This window comes from Pelophylax lessonae (genome assembly GCF_965119305.1).
Source record: "Pelophylax lessonae genome assembly, chromosome: 13".
Lineage (NCBI taxonomy): Eukaryota > Metazoa > Chordata > Amphibia > Anura > Ranidae > Pelophylax > Pelophylax lessonae.
Genome location: NC_138780.1, coordinates 108,939,481 through 108,954,547, shown reverse-complemented (window position 1 = coordinate 108,954,547; position 15,067 = coordinate 108,939,481). Strand labels below are relative to the sequence as shown.

Here is a 15,067-nt window from a genome sequence, read left to right as displayed (position 1 = left end):
CTGTAGAGGTTAGCAATGCTGGCAGTCTAAGGGTTAATTCTCTTCTACCAAACAACTCTTCACAATCATCTTTTTGTAAAAATAGATGGGCAGTATAACTAAAAATAATAAGTAAGAAAGGAGTAAGTAAGAAGTAATTAATAGAAAGAAAACCCGATTTGTCAATGCTCATCCGTTTCTAGATTTATGCAGGCTGTGCCAGGTGGTATAACAAATGCAGCTTGGCATGTAGGTACAACAATTTCACAGTAAGCTTCCGGATGTGGGAGACGAGCCAACAGGGCTCTTTAGTCACCTTCATTTCAGCCGAGTACGCCACGAGATTAACGCTCTGATTTTTTGCAGCAGTCTGATGCAGTAAATACGGTATGTATTGGTGTGGGTCATTAGCAGGTTTGATTTAGAATTGCCAAACGGATTTGTGTCTATAGACTCCTGAGAAGTAAATCTGATCCTGAAGGCAACCGCCATTTTTATATTAACTCTCACCACAAGTTTTGAATGATTCCACCTTGAAAACCTGATGATTTGCTTATGTCTAAACACAGGGGAAATGTAGCAATCTCCAACAATTAAACCAACTCCAGTTCCAGTATTGAGATAGGTGTTTGCATCCCTGTTATTCACATGGGCGTATTTAGGTGTACATCCATACAATAAACTGTCCTTGCCCACATGGGATGCACAGGTATTCAGTAAATCTGTGTACTGGCAGTCCGATTCATGTTCATTAGAATGCAGTGACTGCAGGGACACGACCCTCTGGTCCTAACTTTACAGCTGTACAGGTGCACAAACACACACTGGCAAACACGGAATTTCAAACACATGTACGTGTAGCACCCTCCTATATAGATGCTAGAGAGTGAGTATAGTTTTGGCTCTGTTTGCAGAGGAGCAGCAGGTAAAATCTATATTGCACTCAGCTTAACAGAGAGCAGGATCTGTGAGTTAGGTCTGCTCAGTGTGCCCAGTGTGTGATGTATCTGGTCTGAGGGAGTGTCCTCATTGTGTCCAATGGGGAGGCACATTGGACAGTGGAGGAAACCTGGCCAATGACACACAGGCTTTTGATACAACCCCAGGGATTGGCACAGACTGTTTGTCTCGGTGCATTGTGGTGCAGGGTATAAAAAGCCAGGGGCACTTGAGGTATAGGTCTTTGGCGGGAAGCAGAGTCCCAGAAGGAGGGTGGCGGCTGCCTCCTCTTCTGCAGCAGTTGGTGAGGGCCACAGGCAGTCGGCCTGGTGAACCTACAGTATGGAGCTGAACCCAGAGGTCCAGGAGAGCTGACTGAGGAGTTGGGCACTGCGAGAATTTGGAAAGCAGTATCGTGAGTACAGAGGATCTTGGCCAGAGGTCTGCCCAGGAAGGGAGGAGTCCTTCTCCACTGACACCACTGACGGGTGTCAGCCAGTATATAGAAAGGCAGTACTGGGGGAGTACCCTGAAGAGAAGTACAAACAGGAACATTTATCTCAGCTTGATTCAAGTGGCAGGATAAAGTGGCGGCCTTGCCACGTCCTCAATTTAGAAGTCCTCAGAAGCTGTGAATAGTTCCAGGTTGGAGTATCCCACTCATCCCTTCTCCCATCCCAATCTAAAATAAAAATAAAAAAAAACATCTATCCCTAGTCTGATCATTGACTGAGCCAAAGAACGTAAGGTGCTAAGAATTCTGCGTGCAGTTGCTACGGGTAACCCAAGGAAATCCAAAAGTGTCAATCACCAGCAGTCCTCTAGGGGGCAGTGCTACATACGCTTAAGAATGCATGTGTGAAAGAAACCTTACAAAACAAACAAAATGTCTTAATAACAAACAGTTAAATGCTGCGGACCTGAAGCATATAGATACTTGGAGACTGCTTGAATTTAAAGTCACTTTAGGGCTCATTTACACCAGGTGCATAGCCTTGCAGAGTAGTTCCAAGTTATGCACAAGGCAAAGTGCCTTTTCCCCTATTTGTTCAGATGACACCATCGCATTGCATGCAGATTTACAAACCTGGACTTAGATTGTCTGTAAAAAGGGACACACATTCATACGCCTGCCTACAGCCAGTGCCATCTTAAGAGCATTAAAGGCCCCTGGGCAATGCAGTGCACTGGGGCCCTGCCTACACAATAACCCACAAGAATAAAAATGCAAATTATCGATAAGGCGATATTTATTGGTACAGCAGTGCCAGGCTAATGACAGCTTCCAAGTTGGGCGGCTGGGTCCGGTGAACACACACACAAACGGGAGTCAGACTCGACTGTCCTGTGTGGGCCTGTTCCGTGGAGGCATTCCTGCAGTTGTGGGCTCCCCCTCCATGGCCCAAGTGGCCTGACAGCAGCGCAGGGCTGACAGGCGCTTGCCGCCTGCTATGTTCGGCAGCGAGGTGCACACGGGAATTGAGACTAATGCTTGGCTGGGGTTGGATCCCTGGGACGGTGGGGCTCCCCGGGCAACTGCCCACAGTGCCCATTCGGTAAGACAGCCCTGCCTACAGCCATTGATTTTTATAGGTGGCTATACGCTCTTGGGTGGGGAATAATGCCGGAATTTTACATTGTATGGACCCAGTCTCCCGTGTCCATGAGCCCTTAAAGTCACATGACTCAGAATGATACAGACTGATAGCCCAAGTGTTACATTGTTGCGCTAATTTCAGAGACAGAATGACAAAGCTTTATGGGGGAAAAAACATCACCATTGGTTATTGATTAACTCATGTTATGAGATTGGCATAGGCATACATTTAGGCAGGTGGTGTCCTTGAAATAACAAAAATATCTACTCCAGGAACAATATCTGTTAACTGTTTCCACCAGACAACACACGTCAGCTCACATGTTTATTCAAACACAGCAGCAATTCTAAGAAAGACGTGGCCTTATTCATAAATAAACAATTCCCAAGATAGAAAGAACATAGATGAAATATACAAATGACATAGGTAACATGATAGATACTATAGATAGATACTTCCCTTATCAATATATACATGTTATAAAACATGATGATATTATTTGAAAGGAGGTCTCACTCCTAGCACTGCAGCTTGGTTTTATTATAATTGAAAAGGATTACATACATCAGTCCTTGTAGCAAACTGCATGCATTATAAAGACTTTATACTAGGGCAGACATTTTTGAATTTCAAAAGTATATATGTGCTAAAATGCATGTGCTTTCGTGTGGTGCAATTTTTAAAAAGCGTCATGTACTTCTTTTGTGCGTTTTTTGCATGTAGGGCAATCTATTGAAATGTATAGGCTGCACTAATATGATGCACATAAACAAGCAAGAATGCGCATGCTCCACCGTACCTGCATAGTTATGAATGGAGCCTTAGCTCAATAATAAACAGTTCTGAACAGTTGAGCCTGCAACAAAGAGGATTAAAGGAGTTGTAAAGGCAGAAGGTTTTTTTATCCTACTGCATTCTATGCATTAAGATAAAAAGCCTTCTGTGTGTAGCAGCCTCCCCAACACCCCCTAATACTTACCTAAGCCCCATCTCTGTCCAGCAATATCCACGAGCCCCTCGGGCATCTGGGACTCTCTCTCCTGATTGACTGAGATACAGCTGTGGTGCCATTGGCTCCCGCGGCTGTCAATCAAAGTCAGTTAGCCAATCAGGAGAGAGAGGGGGTGAGGCCGAACAGCAGCTCCCTGTTGGAATTGGCAAACAGAGCTGCAGCTTGGCTCAGGTGCCCTCATAGCAATCTGCTTGCTGTGGGGCACTCAACAAGAAGAAGGGGACAGGAGCAGCAACGAGGGAACCGAGAAGAAGAGGATCCGGGCTCCGCACAGAGAAGGTAAGTATAAGGGCTCTTTCACACGGCCGCTCCGTGAGAAAGCTCCGCTGCGGGATTTTTTTTTTTTTTTTCACGGAGTGGATGACATTCGTGTCATCCGCTCCGTAAGTCCGCATATCATCCCACCCGTTTGCGGATGATATGCGGACATAATGTAAGTCTATGGGCATTGCGGATGTCAGCGGGTGACACCGCTGACATCCGATTTTCCTTCCTTTCTGTTTTTTGAACGGATGAAAAAATAGGGTTCTGTTCCGTTCCAAAAAACGGAACAGAACTGAAAGGAAGACAATCAGATGTCAGCGGATGGTATTCCGCTGACATCCGCAATGCCATTGACTTACATTATGTCCGCAAATCATCCGCAAAAAAATAGGATGATTTGCGGACACACGGAGCGCCCGTGCGAAAGAGCCCTAACTTGTTTGTTATGTAAAAAAAATAAATACATAAAAACAAGACTTTACAATCACTTTAATACTTGCCTGTCCCGCTAAATGTGTAGCCAATATTCACTCTCTTAAAATTTGCTTTCGATTCTTCAGCACTTTCGATTCTTCAACACTTTCAGGGGTGTCAGATGCCCAGTTCTTTTCTGTACTCTCTGGTTCCATTCGCTGACCCTTTTTGTCACTAATGGATACAGTAGTTATGAAGGTTTTGATGGAAGGAACCAAAGCCCACAACGGGGGACCAGGCATCCAAACTGGAATTATCAGGTACTAAAGATTCTTCAGCATCCAACACTTCCAGGGGCGTCAGATGCCTGGTCTCTTTCTGCAATCTCTGGTTCCATCCACTGGCTCCTACGTCACTGTCAGATACCTGGTAGGTAGAGCCTGAATGTGCGGAGGAAGGCCTCTCTTACACCTCTGACTCTGAGCCCCTGATAGGGTAAACAGGAGGCGCAAGAGTGCAGAGTCGCACAAGTGCCGGTGGACGTGCAGGCTGCAGGACTGCTGGTAGAGTAGAGTTCCAGAGGGAGGCAAGTGTACTGGGGGAGTAGTTGGACCAATGCAGCAACTTGGAAGCCTCGGGGAATACTGGAAGATAGACAGAGTCAGACAAGCCGGGTCATACACAGAGAGGTCAGATCAGGTACAAGTGGAGAGACTAGAGAATGGTCAAGGAACAGGCTGGGGTCGGTGTAGGCAGGGAGAAGGAGTAGTAAGAGGCAAGCCGGGTCAATATTTCAGGAACAAATGCAGGTAACAGGAAGCAGGACTGGCACGGAATGCTGTAGACGAGACAGCACTGATCCTGGGTGCAGATCCAGCTTAAATAACCCATTTGGCGCCTAAACTGTCATGAGATGCGCCGCGCACATTAGCGTGCGCATGCGCACTCGCATTCGCATCCCGGCGCTTCTGCGTTCGCCAATGTGCCAATTAGCGCGTGCTAACGCGTTGGCGCTTGCTAAGTGCACCTCTTCTTTGGGAGCTTCGAGGGGCAGGACCTTGCCTGCGGTTGCCAACTTGTCCTCTGGCAGAACCTTCCTGACAGTCACTAATGGATACAGTAGTGATGTAGGTGGTAATGGATGGAACCAAAGCCTACAACGGGGGACCAGGCATTCAACACTGGAATTATTAGGTACTAAAGATTCCTCATCATCCAGCACTTTCAGGGGTGTCAGTTGCCCAGTCCTTTTCTGCATTCTATGGTTGTACCCGCTGGCCCCTACATCACTAATGGATACAGTAGGGATGTAGGTGCTGATGGAAGGTACTAAAGCCCACAATAGGGGACCAGGCATCCAACACTGGAATTATCAGGTACTTAAGATTCTTCAGCATCCAAAACCTCCAGGGGTATCAGATGCCTGGTCCCTTTCTGCACTCTCTGGTTCTATCCGCTGGCCCCTACGTCACCAATAGCCACAGTAGTGATGTACAGTATCTCACAAAAGTGAGTACACCCCTCACATTTTTGTAAATATTTTATTATATCTTTTCATATGACAACACTGAAGAAATGACACTAAGTAGTGAGTGTACAGCTTGTATAACAGTGTAGATTTGCTGTCCCCTCAAAATAACTCAACACACAGCCATTAATGTGTAAACCGCTGGCAACAAAAGTTAGTACACCCCTAAGTGAAAATGTCCAAATTTGGCCCAATTAGCCTTTTTCCCTCCCTGGTGTCATGTGACTCTTTAGTGTTATAAGGTCTCAGGTGTGAATGGGGAGCAGGTGTGTTAAACTTAGTGTTATTGCTCTCACTCTCTCATACTGGTCACTGGAAGTTCAACATGGCACCTCATGGCAAAGAATTTTTAGAGGATCTGAAAAGAATGAATTTTTGCTCTACATAAAGATGGTCTAGGCTATAAGAAGATTGCCAAGACCCTGAAACTGAGCTGCAGCATGGTGGCCAAGACCATACAGCGGTTTAACAGGACAGGCTCTACTCAGAACAGGCCTCGCCATGGTTGACCAAAAAAGTTAAGTACATGTGCTCAGGGTCATATCCAGAGGTTGTCTTAGGGAAATAGACATATGAGTGCTACCAGCATTGCTGCAGAGGTTGAAGGGGTGGGGGTCAGCCTGTCAGTGCTCAGACCATACGCCACACACTGCATCAAATTGGTCTGCATGGCTGTCATTCCAGAAGGAAGCCTCTTCTAAAGATGATGCACAAGAAAGCCCGCAAACAGTTTGCTGAAGACAAGCAGACTAAGGACATGGATTACTGGAACCATGTCCTGTGGTCTGAAAAGACTGAGATAAACTTATTTGGTGCAGATAGTGTCAAGCGTGTGTGGCGGTAACCAGGTGAGGAGTACAAAGACAAGTGTGTCTTGCCTACAGTCAAGTATGGCCGTGGGAGTGTCATGGTCTAAGGTGGCCGGCACTGGGGAGCTGCAGTTCATTGAGAGAACCATGAATGCCAACATGTACTGTGACACACTAAAGCAAAGCATGATCCCCTCCCTCTGGAGACTGGGCTGCGGGGCAGTATTCCAACATGACAATGAGCCCAAACACACCTCCAAGACGACCACTGCCTTGGTAAAGCTGAGGGTAACGGTGATGAACTGACCAAGCATGTCTCCAGACCTAAACCCTATTGAGCATCTGTGGGGCATCCTCAAATGGAAGGTGGAGGAGCGCAAGGTCTCTAACATCCACCAGCGCTGTCGTCATGGAGGAGTGCAAGAGGACTCCAGGGGCAACCTGTGAAGCTCTGGTAAACTCCTTGCCCAAGAGGGTTAAGGCAGTGCTGGAAAATAATGGTGGTCTCACAAAATATTGACACTTTGGGCCCAATTCGGAAATTTTTACTTAGGAGTGCACTCACTTTTGTTGCTAGCGGTATATGTGTGAGTTATTTTGAGGGGACAGCAAATTTACACTGTTATACAAGCTGTACACTCACTACTTTAGACCGCATTCACACTGAAGCGGCACGACTCCTGCACGACTTCGGGGGCGACCTGTGAAGTCCCGTGCACCGCGACTTCGGCACGACTTGCACGGACTTCACATAATTGAAGTCAATGCAAGTCGCTCCGAGGTCGCCCCGAAGTAGTACAGGACCCTTTTTTCTAAGTCGGAGCGACTTGTGTCGCTCCTATTAGAATGGGTCCTGTAGCAGTGCATGGACCGCGACGGACCGCGACTTGTCAGGCTGACAAGTCGTGGTAATGTGAATGGAGCCTTATATTGTAGCAAAGTGTAATTTCTTCAGTGTTGTCACATAAAAAGATATAATAAAATATTTCCATAAATGTGAGGGGTGTACTCACTTTTGTGAGATACTGTAGGTGCTGATGGAAGGAACTAAAGCTCACAGTTGGGGACCAGGCATCCAACACTGGAATTATCAGGTACTGAAGCTTCTGCAGCAAATGTAGCTTTTCAGAAAATTGATAATCAGTGCTGGGGGCAGAAGAACAAGTAAATAGAGACTATTTCTAGGAGCGCAGACATTTTTGATTTTATAAGTATATTTTTATTAGCAGGGATTCTGGGTATTCAAAGAACTTCAGCAAACGAACAAAGTAGCCCCCACTTTTTTCTTTGTAGGCAGGCCTTTTTTCTTTTATTTTTTTTAAATAGTGACAGAGTGACTTTAAAGGATAATACATAAGCAACCATGAGTATTTTCAAGCTGTCATATCAGAATCAGCTGTTATATTCTTTCAAGTCATCTGGCTTGTGGTTGGTCGGTTGCTGCAGGAAATTGCTGCATGTTTGCTCTAGTTTCTAAGATGAGCCCCATCTGCAGATCTAAGCTGTAAATTAGCTACTGAAAGTCAGAGTGTATGAATGATACCTGAGGGTTAATCTAGATGCATTGTGTGTGTGGGAGGAGTGTGTGTGTGTGAAAGAGAGAGAAGGAAATGCTGGAGATCTGATGAACTTGTCAGAACTAGCAGGGAGAAATGAAATGCAATGTTCTCCTGTGTAGGATCAGATCACAGTTAGGGGGTCTGTAGCCATCACCTGCCCCTTAGCCTGATCACACTTCAGGAGGGGGCTACCATGTGTGTAACAGGTACTCTCAAAGCTGGCTACTGGGAGGTGTGTTGGGGTGGAGACCTGTAACCAGTCCCAAGCTCCAGAATGGGATACAGGCAGAGTGCTGGGACAGCTGATCACTCCGACTACAGTAGCATCTTCATGATGGGGACCAATGGCAAGAAGAAGGGGATCCCGTAAGTCTCTTTTTTTTCTTTTTGTAAAGCCACTTGCTGTCACATAGATGTCATATAAAAGTGTGTACCGGAGAGGCTATGTATGTGTTTGTTCTGTGACATTGTTATTAGGAGGCAGATGATTGACAAGTACTTTGAGCTTTTTGTATTTCACAAAATAGATCTGTACAGTGTGCCAACCTGTAATAGTATCTGCTCAACAGGTCAAATGCTGAATAGGATATAAATAATTCTATATGAGAACAAAGCCCAGACACTGACCATTTAAAAATGTATTTCTGGATCTTTTATGGGGAGCAGTAATCAACTATAGATCACTTGTTGCCATGCATTTTCCAGACTATAGCTATAATTAAACTGATCTTTCAGCGATCTGTCAGCTCTCAACGAATATACTTTCTATGAATGGCTTTCCTCTAAATCAGCCTCTCAACTAGGGTTCCTTGGAATTTTAGGGTTCCTCTAAAGGTTTTTTAGGGGTTCCTTGAGTAGTGATTTATTTCTGCCTCTATGATAAGTAACCACTGACACCAATCATATTTTTAGCTATCTAGTGAGAGAACTCTTAATACTGACACCAATGTAAAGAGCAGTCTTCACATTGATTCCCAATGTAAGGAGCGGTCTTCCCATTGATGACCAAAGTAAGGAGAATACCCCCTGACAACCAATGTAAAGTGCATTATTCCCACTGACCACCAGTGTAAGGAACATACCCCCTGACCACCAATGTAAAGAGCATTCTTCCCATTGACCACCAGTGTAAGGAACATTCTTCCCACTGACCACCAATGTAAGGAGTATTCTTCCCACTGACCACCAGTGTAAGGAGCATTCTTCCCACTGACCATCAATGTAAGGAGCATTCTTCCCACTGACCACCAATGTAAGGAGCATTCTTCCCACTGACCACCAATGTAAGGAGCATTCTTCCCACTGACCACCAATGCAAGGAGCATTCTTCCAACTGACCACCAATGTAAGGAGCATTCTTCCTGTTGACCACCGATGTAAGGAGCATTGTTTCTACAGACCACCAGTGTAAATTACATTCTTCCCACTGACCACCAATGCAAGGAGCATTCTTCCAACTGACCACCAATGTAAGGAGCATTCTTCCTGTTGACCACCGATGTAAGGAGCATTGTTTCTACAGACCACCAGTGTAAATTACATTCTTCCCACTGACCACCAATGCAAGGAGCATTCTTCCTATTCACCACCAATGTAAGGGGCATTCTTCCCATTGACCACCAATGTAAGAGCATTGTTTCCACTGACCACCAGTGTAAAGGGCATTCTTCCCATTGACCACCAATGCAAAGTGCATTCTTCCCATTCACCACCAATGTAAGAAGCATTGTTCCCAATGCCCACCAGTGTAAGGGGCATCCTTCTCACTTACCATCAATGTAGGGAGTATTCCTTCCCCTGACTACCCATGCATGGACCATCCTTCCTACTGACCAACACACTAATGTACTATGAGCTGTAGATTTGGTTCTTATTAGCAGGGGGTCCCCGAGACCGGAAAATTATTAGTTCCTTTGTGGTAAGAGGTGGAGGAAAGCTGTTTTAAATATTGGCATTGCTGATTCTGCTTATTTATAGTTTGTGTGCTACAAATGACTCAGTTCAGGATGTGATGTATATGGCTTTCGGAGAGAATCTAAGATGGTGCTAGTGATGAGGCATGTGTTGGAGATTTCCATTGGGATATATGGAGTCTAGAAGTGCAAGCTTAGAGGTGTTTTTCTTTCCCTGGATGATTAAACACGTAATAGAATACGTAGACAGAGTAGGTAAATAACCATACATTGCAATGACAGCAGACTTTCTATTCAAAGTGCTGTTTATAGCACAATCATCTGATTAATATGATACTCAATGAGAAAAAGCTATATAAATCTGAGATTTGCACATTTTTGGTGTTTCCTATGTCCTTGTCACAACTTTAGGTGTGACGCTATCAGTGTTTGTGCATGTAGTTAGTCATGCACTGCAGAATACTCTGGGTGATTAATAAACAGAGTAATATCCTGAAGACCAGATATGCTGATCAATACGTTGAATAAACTTTCACTTTCTGCTTTGTCCTGCAAGGACAGAGCCATCTGCTGAGTGTGCTTGAGATTTAAATAACAAGTGTCAGCCTCTTCACTTGCATGCTCTGATGTATACAGCCCTTTCCGGAGATTGATGCATGCTTTTGTGTGATGCTGGGAAGGTTGTGTTGGAAACCAGGTGAAATGAGATTACATTATACAATCTGAGGGATGATCAGTGCCATCTACAGGCGTCTCCCAGTGGAAGGAGCAAAGATCAGGTGCCAAATGCTGCAGGTCAGAAGTACCAACCACAGGCCACTACATAGATGATCGAACAGCAACAAACTGAAATGATTAGTTGCCGTTGACTCCTCAGTAACAATACTCTGTGTGCTGTTTTATTTAAAGCATTTTTAAGACTATTATAATGCTCATCCTTAGTAAGTGCCATGATTTTGCACAGCGCCATCCTAAAAGTGGTGCAAAAGGATAATGTTACAATTAAAAGGTACTATAATACTTTATCTATCATCTATTTATCTCATTTTATATCTATCATCTTGACCATCTTTATTACTAAGACTGGGTTCACACAGTATTGTGACCACAGACATCGCATGTGATTGGCACTGCATTGCTGATCACGTGCGCTGCCTGTGCAATGCTAATTCATCCATACAGTTGTATCGCTGAACTCGCGTTGGATTTGCACGAAAAAGGTGCAGGGACCTTGACTAAAGGATTCGTCAACTTGGGTCCTTAAGCACTAGAATAAAGACGCAGACTGTGACATGGGTTTAATACGGCCACAGCAGCCAATATATTAATCAAAGTATAAATAACATCACATTTACCATAACAATAAGTAAAAAATTCAACAATGAACTTCTAACAATACCCAACAACAAGGGGTCTTTGGGTGGCCTTAAGGCACAATTTTAACTGTAATCGTCCATGTCCTCAGCCGCGCCCCCAACCGGCTCGAAGACGTTACGACCTCACACATACTTCCCATTTTTTCCCCCAGGGGACCAAGCTCCTGGGAGAACAACCACAAACCAAATGAGGAGCACCATACCCTAGATGGGCCCTCACCAGGGAAAATGTAAGTAATCACTGACCCCCCAAAGACCCCCTGACCCGCCAACTGCTGTGACAAAAGCGCAACAGACATAATCATGTATGCATTTTTTTTTTTTAATTCTGAAAATCTTCTTTTCCTTTTTTTTTTCTTTTTTTTATAAATTAAATTAGAGTAGAAAACACAAAAGTATTCCCCAACCTGTACTCCTCAGCAACCCTTAACATATATGGGAGGGAAGTTACCTCTTCTAAATTCTTTGGACACACCCCAATATTACCTATCTGCATTGCCCCTAACATTTGCCCCCAGCCCATCCAGCCTTTTTCCTCCAATTAGGTAAGGACTACTGCCTTTGCCACCCCTTTGACCTAGCTAACCCTTCCCTGATCCTGTTCCTCCTTAAAGCTGGATACACACTATCCAACTTTTGTGGTTAAATTTCCTTCGGATTTACCTCTTCTATGTAGAGCAAGGGCCTGCCAGATTGCATACAAATTGAAAGTGTTTAGGTTTGACCTCATATTATATGTTTTTGGTAAGGAAAAAGTCTTCAGAAAATCCTATTGTTTGTATGGCCCATTAGTCATGCAGCCCCTTCCTCCGTTTTCTCCTATGGGCCTCACTTTTTTTCCTTGTACTGGAATTGGATCACATGGGTGTCCGATTCCTGTCCGAATTCACAGTTCTCACTGCGATCTGCGAACCGATCTGGAGGTGTCATTACCTTTGTATTGACACCCGCAGCGGTTAACGGAGGGCAGTGTGAACTAGAATCGTGCTGGTTCCCGCATAACAGTAGTGCTATAGATCTTTATCTATCTATCATGACCATCTTTATTACTAAGTGCCATAATTTTGCTCAACACTGTACAAAAAGCAGTTCATAGACAAAACAATGTTCAGTTATTATTGTTGTAACAGCTTGGCTGTATACAGGTGTGGTAATGTGTGCTTCAATTGTGTTGAACGCTTTGGAAAATCCCTTTCCAATTGCTTGCCAGGTGTTCAAAAGGGAATAATGCTTTCACTCATACTCCCAGATCTCAGCAGTTCTTGGAAACACACGTTGTTACAGGACAGTCAGATGTGTCACCACTAATGATGGGCTCAGGCGTGTTCGGATCATACCTGCCGGGAAGCCATCACTGCACACCACCAATCATACGCAGCGTGTGTATGTCTAGCTGCTGGCTGGGAAATGCCCCACTGCCTATGATTGGTGGCTTCTTGTCTGGTAAAATCCGAACACTCCTGAGACCATCACTAGTCAACCCTTCCTCAATGAGCCACCTGTCCCGCCATCCTTACTAAAGCCTAGTACATGTGGGCCAAATGTCGGGCGAATTGGCCAGTGCAATAGAAACCAGCCGACATTCGGCCCGTGTGTCCTGGAGTCGGTCCGAACAGCCGGCTTCTGTTGAAGGGGCATGACCGAAAAAGATCTGCTGATCAGCTCCAGATCAGCGCTCATAGCCAATGGCTGAGAGTGCTGACCGGGTGTTCTGACTGGGGGCCATCCCTGCCGGGAGAAGACCGTTGTTCGCAAGTGATCCAGCAGGCTGGTTGTACCCAAGTTGGTCGATCGATCAACTCGGTACATTCAGCCTGCCCATTAATGGTTCGAATTTGCCTAAAGTCCAAAGAGCTTAAATCAATAAAGCCTTTTGGTGAGAAATTTTAAAAGGTGTGGTGCGGTACCTCCTTGCGTACCCTAGTAGGAATGTTGTCTCAATTGCTCTTCCCAGCATATTTTGGCATTCTGCAGGTACTAAAATGCAGTTCAGTCTGCCCTTCTTTACTAAATTCATTTCATTTTTTTTTCATTGCAGCCCCCTTACACTGAATTGTTAAGCCTCTGTGCATAGAGAAACTATGGCAACAAAAATGAGAATACCACAGCTCCAAAAAGTTCTTCAGTCATAAAAAAATACATTTGAGGTTAAAGCAGTATTAAAGTGGTTCTAAAGGCTGAAGGTTTTTTTTGTTATCCTAATGCAATCTATGTATTAAGAGGAAAAACCTTCTGTGAGTAGCACCCCCCTTTAGCCCCCCTAATACTTAGCTGAGCCCCGTCTCTATCCAGCGATGCTGCACGAGAGCCTTGACTGTATGGGACTCTCCCTCCTCATTGGCTAAGACAGCCATTGGCTCCCGCTGCTGTCTGTCAAAGTAAGTGAGCCAATGAGGAGAAAGAGGGGGTGGGGCAGAGCTATGGCTCCATGTCTGAATGGACACACAGTGCAGCGGCACGGCTTGGGTGCCCACATAGCAATCTGCTTGCTGTGGGGGCACTCGGCAGGAGGGAGGAGCCAGGAGCACTGGTGAGGGACCTCAGAAGAGGAGGAGCTGGGCTGCTCTGTGTAAAACCACTGCACTGAGCAGGTAGGTATAATATGTTTGTTATTTTTATTTTAAAAAAAAGTGAGACTTTAATATCACTTTAAACCCAAAACCAAAAATGTAATATATTGCAGCTTACCAGGCATTCGATGTGGTGCCTATATTAGTTTTCCTTCTTTAGGGCTCTTTCACACGGGCGTTCCGTATGTCCGTTTTTCATCCCATCCGTTTGTGGATGAAAAACGGACATAATGTATCTCTATGTAAATACGTATGTCAGCGGATGACCATCCGATGACATCCGTTTTTCGTCAGTTCAGTTCAGTTCAGTTTTTTTGAACGGAGGAGAACCCTATTTTTTCTTCCGTTCAAAAAACGGAACGGACGCAAAAACGGATGTCAGTGGTGTCATCCGCTGACATCCGTATTTACATAGAGATACATTATGTCCGTTTTTCATCCGCAAACGGATGGGATGAAAAACGGACTTACAGACCGGATGACACAAGTGTCATCCGTGTCCGTTTCAAAAAAAAAAAAAAAAGGAACTGATCGGGCATAAAAAACTGAACGCCCGTGTGAAAGAGCCCTAAGTCTTTTCCCCTCTGTTTTTACCTGGTGATCTAGCTAGTAACACACCTCCCGTATTAGACAATCTATGCTCTGGATGAAGGAGCACAGGGGGCAGCTTTGGACAGAAGCATTGTCAGTCTGGGGAAGGTGAGTGTTAGATGGACTAGCAGGTTTAAATACACTTTATAAGTAGTGTTGAGCGAACACGGACTGTATTATTCGTGTTCGTACCGAATAATTGGATTTTTTGTACCCGAACACGGACACGGACACTTTACTGTATGTTCGGGTAAAAATCCGTGTTCGGTCGTTTTATTTCCGGGTTTTGCATGCTTTGGCGCTCTTTTCATGGCGGGCTTTCAACAGCCAATCAACAATCGTTTAACTGGTGTGCCTTAAGCCATCCCAGCCATGCCTGCAAATGTCTCAGTAGCTGTGATTGGCCGTCTGAAGCATGTGACCAAGTCTTTATAAGTTCGAGGCAGCCGCAGCGGCGTCATTATGCTGCTTAGATTCAGGGACAGAGCACACATCAACGTGCTGGCTGCTGATTA

At 45.0% G+C, this 15,067-nt stretch overlaps 1 protein-coding gene across 1 annotated transcript in view; it reads left to right on the top strand.

Annotated features, from left to right (window-relative positions):
* Positions 1–8,127: 8,127 nt before the first annotated feature.
* Positions 8,128–15,067, top strand: part of RASGRP1 (RAS guanyl releasing protein 1) — a 99,978-nt gene continuing 93,038 nt past the window's right edge. Inside the window, exon 1 of the mRNA XM_082274832.1 lies at positions 8,128–8,468. Coding sequence (XP_082130958.1) covers positions 8,377–8,468 — 92 coding nt within the window. The 5' untranslated portion in view covers positions 8,128–8,376. The remainder of the gene's footprint in view (positions 8,469–15,067) is intronic.